General features: G+C 38.3%; 1 protein-coding gene across 1 annotated transcript in view; it reads left to right on the top strand.

Moving 5' to 3' along the window:
- Positions 1–239: 239 nt before the first annotated feature.
- Positions 240–14,822, top strand: part of SMEK1 (SMEK homolog 1, suppressor of mek1 (Dictyostelium)) — a 44,828-nt gene continuing 30,245 nt past the window's right edge. Inside the window, exons 1-2 of the mRNA XM_009709955.1 lie at positions 240–381; positions 8,784–8,839. Coding sequence (XP_009708257.1) covers positions 240–381; positions 8,784–8,839 — 198 coding nt within the window. The remainder of the gene's footprint in view (positions 382–8,783; positions 8,840–14,822) is intronic.

Here is a 14,822-nt window from a genome sequence, read left to right on the forward strand (position 1 = left end):
CCACATCTTTTCTTGTTCCCCCTCTTCCTCTGCGCCCCCCAATCCTTTGTTATCCTCGATAATGAGGATCCTGTTGGAGCACTGAAGAGGATTAAGAAGAGCTTGCTTGGCGTGCCCGTGTGGGGCTGCTACCTTCTTTGCCGCTCCCCTCCTTTGAGGGGGGCCTAGCCCCTGACCAACCTCCTGCTCCTCCAGCAATTGCAAGCCAGAGTGGTGGCTGTGCTGTGGCAGGTGGCAGGATGACTGACACCCGGCGGAGGGTGAAGGTTTACACGCTAAATGAGGACCGCCAGTGGGATGATCGAGGCACAGGGCATGTGTCCTCTTGCTACGTGGAGAGGCTGAAGGGCATGTCCCTGCTAGTCAGGGCAGAGAGTGATGGTAAGTCTGTATGTCTGAAGGTACAATCGTTCCTCATCCTACCCAGAAAAGGAACTGGGCTTAGCTTTATGTCTGTTGCCTTAATGTTTTGCTGCGTAATTCAAATGTGATTCCTGAAAGCAAGTAGGCACTAACCATAGTTCATTCGTGTTAGGCCAAGTGCAAGAAATGGAAGGTTGCCATCAAGTGCAAGCATAGTAGGCACTTGGTTCATAGTGGGTACACAGTGTTGAATACAGAATACGTTCAGGTCTCATTGTGAATCTTGTATAGGTTTGGATATCTAATGATCTGTCACTAGATGCCCAATGTACTCCAGTTTCAAAACTGATCCTTGTGATGTATCTTTCCTTGGATGTTTCTGGAAACAATCCCCTCGTGAAAGGAGTTGTTCAAAACTTAGATCATGTTTTTTAGGGTAAATTTTTAAAAGGTCATTGGAGAGCTAACACCGTGGTTTTTGTTTTTGTTCCCCCCCCCCCCCCTTCCTTCCCTTTTCTTTAGTAGCGAGAATTATGCAAGGCATTCTAAAAGCTATCGACAGTTATCAAAGTACAGTTGTTATAGTAGTGAAGACAATACAATGCACAGATCAGCATTTTCTGAGATGCTTTTTTTCTTATGGAATGATAGTTGTCAGTCCTTCAGCGGTTCTAGATCTTCCTATAAATAAATTCAAAACAATACATTATCAACTTCCTTCACATTTTCTGACAATATATGATAATAGTATAGGTTGAGTTGTAATATCTACCCCTGTAGCTACATGTTTGGGTTAGTCTTGATTATTGGTTAAGTGAGTCCATAACTGCTATGATCAGAGTTGATTTAAAAGTGTATAGTTTGCAATATCTAGCATGTACTGTTTTGCTAGTAAAGTCTGTCAGTGCAAGACTTATTACTTCATTAGGTATGTAGCTACTGTATCTAGTGTCTTGTAGATCTGGCTGTAGCTTGTGACTGTCAACAGACCTTGTACTTTTCTTTATTTGGCTTTTTCATTGTAGGAACTAGGATGAAAAGCAACTTGAGAATCATTAATTCTTGCTGTTTAAGAAAGTTCTGACAAACTGTACAATAATCTCTACAGCAAAGATCGTGAACTGATATGGAGGAATCAGACTCATCTGAGCAGGATTTTGATAATTGAGCTTCTGATAAGCATGAGTCTCAGGGGTTTGTAGTTTCTTGATTATACTTTAAAAAGTTAAATTGATACTTGATTTTATTTATTTTGCATGGAAGAAGATGCATTTATAGTTTGGCCAACTTCATAGTGTAAGAGAAAACATTCAAAATGGAAGTAGACTTAGTTTAATCTTGACACGAGGGAGGGTGGTAAAAAGAAGGTTATCACTAAATTTTTAGCCTAATCTACAGCATATTTCATTGTAGATACAGTCCTTGCTGTCTACATGGCTGATGTGCTCATGTTTAAAAACTGTCATGTCTTCTATACACCAAACAATTTTGTGATTTTTTTTTAATTGTTTTTAAAAAAAGAAAGCAAAAGAACTGCACTTCATAACTTACTTGTGAAGAAATAGCCCATTCAACCTAAAATCCCTTTATTGACTTTCAGTGGGATATGTATGCTTAAGACTGATTAGAACCTGAATTGGACTGTTGTTGCCAGCTTATTTGTTGTAAATGAACATCTGTAAGAAGAAAAATACAAATTAGTATAAATGATCCCAAGACAAAGATGAAGTCATTACTTTGCGTTGCATAGCTAAGATACTCTAATCAAAGCAGAACTGGCTCAAACTTACTAATTGCACCTAACACACAGAAGTCTATTTATAGGATACACACGCTAGACTTCTCTCAAACAGCATACGTGTACTTCAAGAGTATTGAATAATATACAGAGCTTAATTTAGTAGGTAGTATCAGTCCTGGGTAAATGTGCATTCTATTAATAGGCTACTTTTTCTAACTTGCTTGCGTAAACACCTCATAAAATTTGATTTACATTTTGTTTACTCCCAGCGTCAATTGTTTGTGGGCTAATTTTGAAGGCAAATACAGTCATTTTTACATGTGAGCAAATGGTTTGGAAAAAGGCAAGGCCAGGCTTGTGTTTTAGGTACTATGCAATTTCTGTGTTCCCTCGTGTGCTTTTTAAACTAAATGAAGTAGTTGATTGTGTTGTGTTTTGTGTATTTTTTTTCTAGTTATCAAAAACACACAAGTACTAGGAACCTAACCTATACACTATTTGCCTCCATGTTTCCATTGCGTTCTTGTATTGTCTTTGTCAGCTCCTCCTCTTTCCACAATGAAACTTCTTCCTTCCTCCTTTTCTAAACCAGCTTTTCCTAGCGTTTGAGCTGAGATTCGTCCTGCACACGCTGGCATGTTCTTGCTGACTTACTCCAGGAAGCTGACTGAAAACCTCGGGATCTGCCTGAAGTTGAGGGCTGCGTTTCCTGAGGGAGGGAGGCCGTGGAGGATGTTTGCAGCAGTTCCTGCTGTGTATGGGAAATTCCTACTCCTGTTAAAGGGCCAGTTCAGCTGTCCTCAGAGCAACAGCAGAGTTAATAGAGGTGCTTTTGGCTGATCGTGTGGGCTAGCACATACTTCAGTGTTTTGATTGTGCAGCTGTGACTTAGTGTATCTCCATAGTTGCTTTACAAGTGGTTGAGGTTTTATGGCAGGGTTGGGGTGTTCAGATAAGGGAACTACAATCAGTATGCCAAGTCCAAGCTAAAGTCATCTGGAATTTGAGCAATAAGAACTGAATTAGAGGGCAATTTTTCTACCTATAGGAGTGTTGGGTTTTTTTCTTGGGTTGATGTTCTTTTTTAACACCATCTTAAAAGAATTTAGAGCAGATGAGTGATTTTTGTTGCTATCTAAGATATCTCATACTCCACAGGCACTAAATTTTAAGAGTCATTGCAGGCAATTTGGAATAATATAGTACAGAAATATCATAAACTGCTTTCAGATCAGGTATATTACGCTTTGAAACAGGGAATTGTATTTTTTTTACACTTAAGTAAAAAAGGTTATGTGATTCCTAGTTGCAGTGCATTCAACTTGAACTGCAGCAGAGCAATAGCAAACTCTTTTCTTACAAATGATCACCTTCCCTATGAGTTTCTCTGTGTAATCAGAAGCCTTTGATTTCTTACCTGTTTCTCACATGGTATTTTAGGTTGCTGTGGCCTGCATCATTCTTAAAACATCTATGCACTGTGAGATTTTTTTGCCTCGTGGTTTCAGATTGCTTTTTTTTTGTTCTAAGCCCAGACTACTGAAGTGACCTCTAAAATGAACTTTTCTGTTCAACTAACTTGTGTTAATTTGAAGGCTTAAACTTTTAATTAAGGCTGATGAGTCCTGTAACTAAACTTTTTGACAAGCCAAAATGAGCTCTCCCATTGGAGGCCAGATTTGCCAGCTATCTTTTAGGAACCATTGATCACTTTCATTCAGAAGTTGTAGTTTGCTGCTTCTGAGTTCTGTATGTTAGTAACTTCTGCCACAAGGCAGGCATCAACATCCTTGCTGTTTCTTTAGTCTAGGTTTTGGTAACCCCGTAGTACTGGCAGAAGGCTTAGCCAAAATTTGGCTTTAGTTTGCTTTACCTTACTCAAACGCAAGGCATTAATTGTATTTATTTATTTTAAAGAAAGCAACATAGAAAATTCTGTGGCTATGTAGTTAGGTTAAAATAAAAAAAAGTGGAGGGTGCGGGGGATTTGTTTGTTTGTTTTCTGCTGGTTCTCCCCTTTCCTTAATGTTTGGGTTTGACCCTTCAGAAATGTGTTAGACTGAGGAACAGTCTCTTGCGAATGCAGAGCATATTCTTGGACCTCGGTTTGAGCTGTTTCCTAAGTTTCTATGGATTGGTTTCTGTGATTCAGTAGCAGCAGAACTGATTGCAGAACTTAAACCTCTGTGTGCATCTTGCAAAAAACAGCTCTTGAATTGAAATTTACATTTAAATGTAAACATCTTTATGCTGGTGAGGGGTAATGAGCAACACTGTACCTTTTCTGTTCTTGAGGAAGGATCCATGTAACAATTTGATAGGAGAGGAGCAGTATTCTATATCAGCAGGTCTCCTCCATAAGCATATACATAAACAAGTCTGCAGACTTGTTGTTTAAGACTACTGGATTGGAATATTTGATGTTCTCTAAATATCTTTGAAAATAGCATTGTTTATCTGTATGTAATCTCTTTTGAGCAAGTCACCCTATACACACATTCCTTTCACGGCACAGAATGGTGTTACTATACTAACAAAACAACCCAGCCTTGCATTATTGTGGCAAATAACAGAATTCTGCGAATCGATGTTGTCTTCTTTATAGGTGGTTTCAGATGTTACTTTCTGGCACCAATGTTTTGCAGTTACCTTTATGAATTCATTCAAGGCTATAATTTAGAAAATAACTAGATCTGCATAATTTTGCGGGGTTTATTAAAACTGTAGCTTATATTAAGGTGAGTTTTCAGGTCTTGCCTAACTTTGAATTGAGTCGTTGGGTCAATGAAGATGAAATTTTGTTGGTATATTTTTATAAAGAAGACCGGATAGTCTTAATGTATTCTAGGATAGTAACGAGAAAAATGCCTACATAGAAAGTGGTTGCTTATGACAAATGCAAGAGTAAGCATCTTGAACTGTATTTAGGAATCAATACTGATATTGACTTTGAATGGAGAACAACTTTAATTGCGGTATGCTAAATTTCTGTAACATTTTTCTTAAGAACGTATTTGTGTTACAGACATCTCTTATTGTTGCCTGTTTCCCAGAAGCAAGTAACAGAGACCTAAGACTGCCTCATACCAGGAAGGGACCTGATCCTGTAAAACTTACTGTATGAAAATAAACTCACTAAACTAACTAGTAAATAGTCACTGATTTTTGAGTCATTGAACCCTTTTGGGGGAACAAATTGCACAAATGGAGCATCAGGTTCTCCAGAAGGATGAATTTGGGGCGGTTGTAGGTTATAGAGCACAGTTTACACTTCAGTATGTTTCTATCTCCAAATTCTTTTTTTTTCTAGTTATTGTCTGGAATGGGGAGGAATAAATTGAATCATGTGGTAATGAGAAGCAAGTCAAGCCTTATAAGGCTTGATTTGTCTTTCCTACAAGTGTCACATTTAGTAGAGAAGAAGAAATGCTGGTAAGTCTAGTAAAGAGGTTATTCTCTAGCATCTGCTTCTAGCCTGGAAGATGAAATGTCTGCATTCAGTTGTCTTCAAGATTTATTTTTTTTTTAGATAGTTTTTCTTCAGACATGATGTTCAAGTTATATATGATACTCTGCTGATTTCAGGATTTCCATGTCTCTGGATCTGTGTTCAGCAGTTAAAATACAATGTTGAAATTATCAATTGCTTTTAATTCTTACAAGATTCTAATTCATATTTGCTGGTATTAAATATTTCTGGACAGTAAAGACTTTCTAGAAGTTAGTCAACCAAGTTAACAGCACAAAATAATATTCTGAAACTTCATGTAGGTGAAACTGAGACACTGAAACTGAAAGTAAGATTGAAGTGACATACTGCCTGTAACTGATGATCGTGATGCAAAAGGGAATGCTGTTTTTAGATGTTCACTAGGCAAACCCAAAATTCAAAGCTCGAGACTATGGCCTAAGTACCACAGTGTATTGGATTCATCAGCAAAGGTCATCTTAGATGTTTTCCTTCTCTGTCCTGCCCTATAGTTTGTGATTTTTATTTATTTTTAGTTATGCTGTCGCACTTAAGCAAATGAGCTGCTTTGTTAACAGAGCTGATGCAGGTTAGAAAACTGGAAAAACTCTTAAAAGAAAGAGTATTATATATGGTTGTGCACAGAGATTGCTTTTTCCTTTTGTCTTGTTTTCCCTTTGGGGCTGTTTAGTTCAGTTCTGTTGTTGAATTGTATCTGAGTTTGTAAACAAAAGATGTTTCTGAAAGAGCGGTGGAGACAGGGTGAGAGCTGTTCAACGCAAGCCAAGTTCATTAGTAAAGGCTGCTTCTTGTAGAACAACAGACTTAGAAATTAGGAAGAAGGAGCCATCACAGGTTAAGTTGGTTAATCAAAACAAAAGATGAATTGATTATATCGGATTACCGCATACATAGTAAGCTATTGAATATCAGAATCCTTGGTAAAGCTTCTAAATTCATGAATTAATAACCTTTCGTATCAGACAGCAGATCTCCAGATGGAGATTGGTGACAAGTGGTGTCCCTCAGGGGTCTGTGCTGGCACCAGTACTGTTTAGTATCTTCATCAATGACATAGACATGGGGTCAAGTACACTCTCAGCAAGTTTGCAGATGATACCAAGCTGTGTGGTCGGGTTGATGCGCCTGAGGGACAGGATGCCATCCAGAGGGACCTGGACAAGCTCGAGAAGTGGACCCGTGTGAACCTCATGGTTCTTGCAAGGCCAGGTGCAAGGTCCTGCACCTGGGTGTGGGCAACCCCCGGTTGCCTGGGGGTGAATGGTTTGAGAGCAGCCCCACCGAGAAGGACTTAGGCATACTGGTGGATGAAAAGCTGGATGTGAGCCGCTATGTGCGATCGCAGCCCAGAAAGCCAACCGTATCCTGGGCTCCATCAAAAGACGTGTGACCAGCAGGTCAAGGGAGGTGATTCTTCCTCTCTACTCTGCTCTGGTGGGACCCCACCTGCAGTACTGCCTTCAGCTCTGGGGCCCCCAGCACAAGAAGGGGGTCCCTTTCAGTACCTAAAGGGGGTTTACAAGAGGGATGGGGACAGACTTTTTAATAGGACCTGTAGGGATAGGACAAGGGGTAATGATTTCAACTAAAAGAGTGTAGATTCAGACTACATACAAGGAAGAAATTTTTCACTGTGAGGGTGGTGAGGCACTGCACAGGTTGCTTGGGGAGGTGGTAGATGCCCCATCCCTGGAAACATTCAAGGTCAGGTTGGACAGGGCTCTGAGCAACCTGATCTAGCTGAACATGTCACTGTTCATTGCAGGGGACTTGGAGTAGATGAGCTTTGGAGGTCCCTTCCAACTTGAACTCTTCTATGATCTTCTATTCATCAGTATCAATTTTTCAGGAAAGGAGTGTGGTGGTTTTTTTGTAAGTGTAACCTATGAGATTGAGGACAATGTTACTTAGTAAACAAGCATAGATTTGGGATATTCTTTACTGTGGATTTTGTAATTGGTATACTCTTCAGATAGTGAAAACTAGCTACTCATTGTTGATTCTGCTGTGAGATTTGGAAGTACAATTTTCAATTCCAGGTGTGTTTTTCAAATCAAAGTAACTTGTTTTCTTGTCCTGTCTTCAAGTTCTCAGGCTTCTGTATTTGTGGTGGTTGAAGCATTTTAATTTTTCTTTAGTGTAGATTTTGTGAGGATGTTTGGCAAATATTCTAGTAAGATAAATATAAGACTACCTTGGAACTATAGCTATGAAACTGAGAAGTTGAGACTTTTCTTAAAGTTTGGACTTTTCTTAAAGAATAAACTTAAGCGGGTAAATGAATGGAGAAGTGCCACTTCAAAGGGGTGCTTGCAGCCTTATGTTTTAATTACAAGACTGACTGTGCAAGTTAATTTATCAGTAGTTATTCATGTATGTTGAGTGAAGCTCTGCAGATATGTGAATTTAAGTCATGGCTGTAAAGAGTCCCTCGTGCACTGGCAGTTGTGCAGCTGAGCAGCAAGATGGATGAGGGAAGTGATTGGACCAAAAGTAAAAGCAGTTTTAAGGGTTGTTTTCACCTAGATCAACCCTCTGAACCATTTAAATATGACATGTATTACATCACTTATGCAAAAGGAAGGGCAAGAAAACACAGACACAAGAACGGAATTGCTGTTCTGTGTCTTAAATCAGTATAAGCTGCTGTGAAACCATTGTTCCTAAGTTTATTATGTCTGAAGTTTTCTGATATCAGCAGTCAGAATGGTTGCTGTTCTAAGCATTAGTTTCTAGATATGCTTTCCAGCAAAATAATGTAAGTGTTTTAGCTAAAACTTTAAGAACAAATACCACATGATTAGCAATTTTCATACAAAACAACCATAGGTGATCTACAGAATGCAGTTGTGATGCTTTTCATGTGCTCGTTTTTTTGCGGACTTTATAATCTCTAAAAAATCTTCCATGGGAAAGTCATTACTCAGAATAAGAAAGAAGTTAAAAATCCCATCCTAAAAAACACTCTTGAATGTTCTGTACATTCACAAATGTGAACAATTAACTTTGAGGGGAAAAATGAACTATAAAGCTGTAGAATAGAAATGAACTATAAACCTGTAGGGTTCAACAGGCTTATTGTTGGGAGGAAAGGTGTCAATACCTACTTGAGGAAAAAGTGATCAGAAAATTCGTGTTGAGATTGAAATTTTAGTACCTATGTAAATAAGCGGAACTTTTTTTTCCTAGGCTCTCTTCTTCTGGAGTCCAAAATTAACCCGAACACTGCGTACCAGAAGCAACAGGTAAACATACTTTTTTTTTTTCTCTCTCACGTTTAAAGGCAGGCTCTTTAACTTTAACAATACAGTCATTTTTTTGCCTCTTGCAAATTATGTTTTATGTTCTTGTACCAAAAATAGGAGGCAAAGTAGTTTTCAACATTTTTGTGCATTTCACAATGCGTGTGTATTTCTCTGCATTTTTTGTGAAGTTATCTATATAACTTGCATTCTGTTTTACACCAAAAAATGTTTGGGGAGAGACAGGCAAAGCATAGTTGTGAAAATCATCTGGCTTTTTTGTTCTTTACATTGCAGATACTACAACTTTCAATGTATTTTATTTAAGAGAAGACTAGAAGGCTTTAAAGCTATTTATATGTTTACCTTTGTTTGACTTTTACTTGGAAGATGGATATTGGTTACTACTGCTTCAGATCATTCTGTGTGCATAAAAGCGGCTTCTCACCTGTAGTTTGCACCTGGCTTCAGTTATTTAAGCCATATATTTTGAGCCTCTGAAGAATGCTGCTGACATGGGTGAGAAGTGAACTGTAGGTCTTGCACTTTGCTGTTCTTATCTCATGGGTGCTGAGAATTACCCTTAGAGGTTTAGAAATGCTGAACCAGATTGTATTTTGTTGCCTGTCTGGTCAGCTCAGACTTGCTAGAATCCTGTCAGATATAGTTAATGTATTAAAATCAGTTTCAGTAGTTTATTATACACATAGGCATACTGTAATTTTGCTCACAGGCTGTTTCAGTGGTTGTGCGGCTGCAGCTGTTCGTAGGATTGTTTGTTGAAGTGAATGAGGTGAACCAGTCTGGATTAAAAATATCCTTCCTTGGAAAATTTAACCTGTGTCTGGCCCTTGATATAATTCATCATGCCCTGTATAAACAGTCCGTACTGAACAACTGGTAAGGCCAATGTGGGGGTGGAGAATCAGTTGCAGAGAGTAAGAAAGGACAAGACCAGCAAAAATGTTAAGGAAACAAACTCTTAGTTGTAATCCTGACTAGCTTCAGGTTGTGGTTCTATGATACAGTAACTCGAGCTTTAGGACTCCTGAAATGACACTGAATATTTCTTAACTCTATGACATAAAGTGCTGATCTAGGTAAACTTGCTTTGCTGCTTCGAATCTGTTCAAAGAGCATTGAGGGGAGAGCTTTGTATCAGTAGGTTTTATGCCAGATCAAACTGAAGCCTACTTAAAGTAGGCGTAAAATTGTAAGATCGGTGCAAACCGCCACATGTACCTGTCAGTGCAACAGCATTTCATATCTGTGCTTGTTGCTACTCTTGGTCAGACATGTAATCTAGCACTGTACAAATCAATACATGTGAAAACATAGTTAGAGAAATAAAAATATTGAACATAAATCTGTCCTGTTAGAACAGCACTGTATGTTTTCTGTGCTGGAGAAGGAAAAGTGCTGTTCTTTGAACTTTCAAATGCTGCATAAACAAATCTATATTTGCAAGTCGATTCTTCATATTAAAGCAAAACAGTCTCTAATTAATATAGAATGTAGGGCTCCACTCTGAGCCTTAGAAATACCAATTCTTTCTTAGTGTGTGTATTAATCCTACTTTGTAGCACATTATCTTTCAGGTGAGGCCTGCTTATCCTTTCCTTTACTAAAACCCAAGTTCAGAGTTTAAACCTGATTCCATATGAGCTAAGCTTGGAGCTTAGCAGCTGAAAGGAGGAGTTGCTTCTTTCCAGCGCTGCTCATAGAACTCTGAACTACCTAAACTTACTAAACCACAAGAAAATCAACTTGATTCTCCAAATGCCTCTTCAAAAACTGGTAACTCTCTACGTCAGCAGAAGTTTCAAGCTACTTCACATAAGATCCATTTGTGGAACTGTGAGATGGAAGTGAGATCTTTCCTTTTTGGCTGCAGAATGCCACATAGGTCACCTCAGCTACTAGTGAAATTACAACCTGACATAGAAGACTTACTTTGGAGCTTGCCTGCAGTTGTCAGTTGCACTTACAAAATTTAAAGAAAAATCTCCTGGAAATGTAAGACTCTAAACTTTGAAGTAACTTTCCTGTCTTATGGTCTTACCAGCCTTTTATCTGAAAATTTTGTTGTGAGAGTGAACCTTCATTCCATTTTTAAAGGGGTACATAGCAGTTTTCATTCATTAGATCTGTTTTCACTGTGTTACGCTTAGCATGTGGCTTGTGGACACTTCAGATATCTAATGGAGTAAGTTCTGACTTTTGTCTAGGCTGGTATGAGGCTTGTAAGAAGAGACAATCTTTTATTGGACCAACTATATAATTTGTGATTGGAAGGAAGGAAAGAAATGTAATAGATAAGCCCTTGGGGAAACTTGCTATGCTAGGTGCTTTGGATTCAACAAACCTTTAGGTAGCTTTGTGGTAAATAGTGAAGTTCTTCCAGTGGTGAAAGAACCTTCTACCTATGCTGCACTGTTACTGTCAGTATGAAACAGATTGTCTCATTAATTGTTGATAATACAAATGATGCAGTATCGGGGTATACATATGTATATTTTAATGATAACTGGCACAGCTTAAATCATTATTTGTCAAAATAGTAGTGTGAAGACCTAAGTACAGATTTGCCTTGCTGCCTCTGTTGGTGTGTAAATCATCCATGGAAACTCTGAAGAATTAAAAGCCAAACACTAAAAAACCCCCCAAAAAACGAAAACCAAAACCAAATCAAACAAAACAAACAAACAAAACACCAAAAAACCAAACAAAAAAAAAAAAAAACCCAAAACAAAACAAAAAAAACAAAACAAAACAAAGCCATACCCTGTGAACCTGAACTTCAAGTAAAATTTTGTCAAAGCATCTGCTTTAGATTTCTTGAGTTTTAGAATTGAAAGCAATGACTGCCCTTTATTGTGGATTAGTCAGGTCTCTGTGTGCACATAAACGTTGGCTCTAATTGGCGGTAGGTACAGCTGTCTGCTTTTCACTTGGAAGAGGAGGACTACTTGGCAGATCTTGAGACCTCCTTCGGGACTCAATTTTTCATACATCAACACAGTCCTGAGGTACTTCAGCTTCCACAATCTAGTCCCAGGTGTACCCAGACTTAGCTGCCATCTAGAGGTTTGAAATAATTCTTTAAAGCATGAAACACATAGGCAGTCTGTTAACTACCTTTTGACTAGTCAGACAAATCAGGTTAGTCTTTCTGTCACAATGAAGAGTCATTTTCTGCTGTGTGTTCAAAAAGAAAGGTGTGTCTATGTATCTGGTTCTGTAATACAGTGGAAGTTTTTGGGTGCACTGAACTGTGTACTTCCTGGCATACTCATCATTATTTATACTAGAAGTAGAAGTAGAAGAGAGGAGTCCGTATGAGGAAAACAAGCTAGAAGGAAAACGATTTGAGAAACTAATGTCCTGTGGCTCAGAAAAAGGACTCATATTTCTTATGTTAAGGTATGATTTGTAGGCAGAAAACTTCTGAAAAAGCAGAATGTGCATCAGTACAGCCGCTCGGCCTCCTGACTTGGATTCTTGTTTAGGGCTATATGTTAAGTTTTACTGGTATTCTTATGTTAAAATGTTACAATACTGGTCCTATAACTTTGGAATGGAATATACTGGATTTAATTATGGGTAAGTAGCACACAGCTTAAAAACAAATTTGTTTAGTAAGTGGAATCTAATTACACTATGGGTTGCTGGACCACACGTAGAATACTTAGTTGTCCTTTTCTGTTGTTGGTTGTTTTCTTAATATACTAGTAAATGTAGAAGATATTTTAATTGTAATGTCCTGGTGAAGTTGGTTTACGTACTTCAATCCATGCTCTGTGTTTTATTTTTTTAAATTTTTTTTAAAGGTATTAAAATTACACAATTCCAGAATGCTAGTGACAGAGATGCTGTTCTTAAACAAGTGATCCTTATTCAGAAAATTAATAATTGGACTAGTATTTTAGGCCAGCACAGCTCTTCCTGTACAGCCTTAAATGAGAAATAAACTCATGTATATAGCATTTATCTAGGGAGAAAGCTGATATGGGTGTGGACTGGGGTATATACTTTTCAATATACTTTCGATATACTTTGGCAATGCTTTAGCAATAGAACAGTAAAGACTTATATCCTCAACTTTATTTTAGATACATCCACGTACATCCGGTAACCCAGTGATGAAGTATGTATTGCATCCCTATTTGTGCCTGAAACAAGGAAGACTTGAGTTGCTTACAGCTTCTGGCTACAAAGTCTTACCTCTGCACTAGAAACTTCATTGTCTCATGTCCTGCACTTTTGCAGTCCTTTTTTCACTTCCTCACAAGAATACAAAGCTTAAATTCACCCTGAGTACCATCTATTAGCTATGTAGCTTGAAGGTGGTTATCCTTGAATGATGGAGAGCAGACTTATTATAACAAAGCTGAATTTTTGAAAGATCCAAAAAGGCACTGACAGAATGCTCAGAGAAGATGAACTTCCCACCCTTGTTGTCAGGACAAGCAAGCCAACAGTGAAACTATTTCAATAAAATTTGTACCTGTTGTAGCTACGATAGTAAGGAAAAGTGTGTGGTTTTGTGGAGTGAGGGGTAAAACAAGGGGAGTGACTGCTCTTGGTTTTGGAGTGGGTTGGTTCACCTGTCTTAAATAGTCATGTGTTCCTTTTTCTTCATGCGTGTTTTCCTGTGAAATCTAACTTTTTGGCTGTTCCTGGGTACGGTCACTAGGCCAGTGAGTCAACGTTCTGTTATAGAACTAATAAACTGATTTTGTTACATGTGATTCGTGGGAATGCAGCTATGAAATCGCTAACTGAAAAGTCATGTATGGTTGCTGAGCTTTCATAGAAGCTAACAGAATACATTCTGCCAAAAGACTGAGTGTGCCTTCAATACGTTATTCCAGTTCTTGGCATAGCTTGTTAGCACATCCAGATATCCAGATTCTTGGTGAACAAATGCACAAAACCAAATGCAGAATTGAAACTTTATATTACATTACTGGGGCAGGTTTTTTTAGCCTGAAGATTCTGCTGCAACCCACCATGATAACTATATATATTTAACTTAAAAAAAATCTGAGTAGTGCCAGTAGTTTATTTTTTAAGCAGAAAGCTGCTTATGAAACTTTACTTTTGACTGTAAATACTTAGCTAGCAAGATGCTGAAAGGTGGCTTAGCATGTCCAGGGAATATGTGTAAATGTAAACAATGGAAGGGCTTAGATAAAGAAGACTAGCAATTGGGCAGCCCAAGAGGGGGAGAAACAACCTTCCTGTGTTGAACTTCCAGTGGGGGCCAGGAGAGTCCCATAGGCCCAGATTGTTTGAGGGCTAGTGGGAAGAGATTAATTTGCTTTTCAAGACAGAAAGCAAGCAATGAAAGACTTATCTAATTTGGGGGATCACTACTTCTTGAGAGTAGCCTAAATCTCATAGGGATGCCAAGAGAGTATTTTGGAGCTACAGAGAAGACTAGTATTCTCCCTGGATGTGAACACTAGTGAGAGGGTATTGTCAAACAGTAACAGTTTTCTTGATTTTTATCACATTAGGAAATAAATCTTAAATCAATTTTACAGCAGAATCAAATCCAGAGTACTAGTTGCTCTGAAATTCTTCATTATGAAATCCCAGGGCTTGCTTTGGAGATTGTATGAATGCTCTACAACATACCTGCTAATCAACTTGCTAATAGTTAACTAAAACTGATTCAATGTCTAATAAAAGCATGACTTCTGGTGAGTGTTATGGTGAGAACTTGAGACTGAATAGTGTTTATTCAACAGCCTTTCTATTAAGGAAAAGTAAGCCTTTTGGAAATAATTTCAAAAAGTGAGGAGAAATCATACGGTAGATACTAAGCCCTGTTCATCTGAGTGCAATTGCCACTGCTTCCTGGCTTAAACTATTGCAGCAGTATTTTTGAAGGTTAGCTTCTTAGGAATGAGGTCTCGAATAAAGCTGTAGCACACAATGGAAAACTGGAAAACCTCTAACTAATCAGAAGTTGCTCCAT

The sequence above is a fragment of the Cariama cristata genome, unplaced genomic scaffold, assembly GCF_000690535.1.
Source record: "Cariama cristata isolate BGI_N322 unplaced genomic scaffold, ASM69053v1 scaffold2710, whole genome shotgun sequence".
Classification (NCBI taxonomy): Eukaryota; Metazoa; Chordata; class Aves; order Cariamiformes; family Cariamidae; genus Cariama; species Cariama cristata.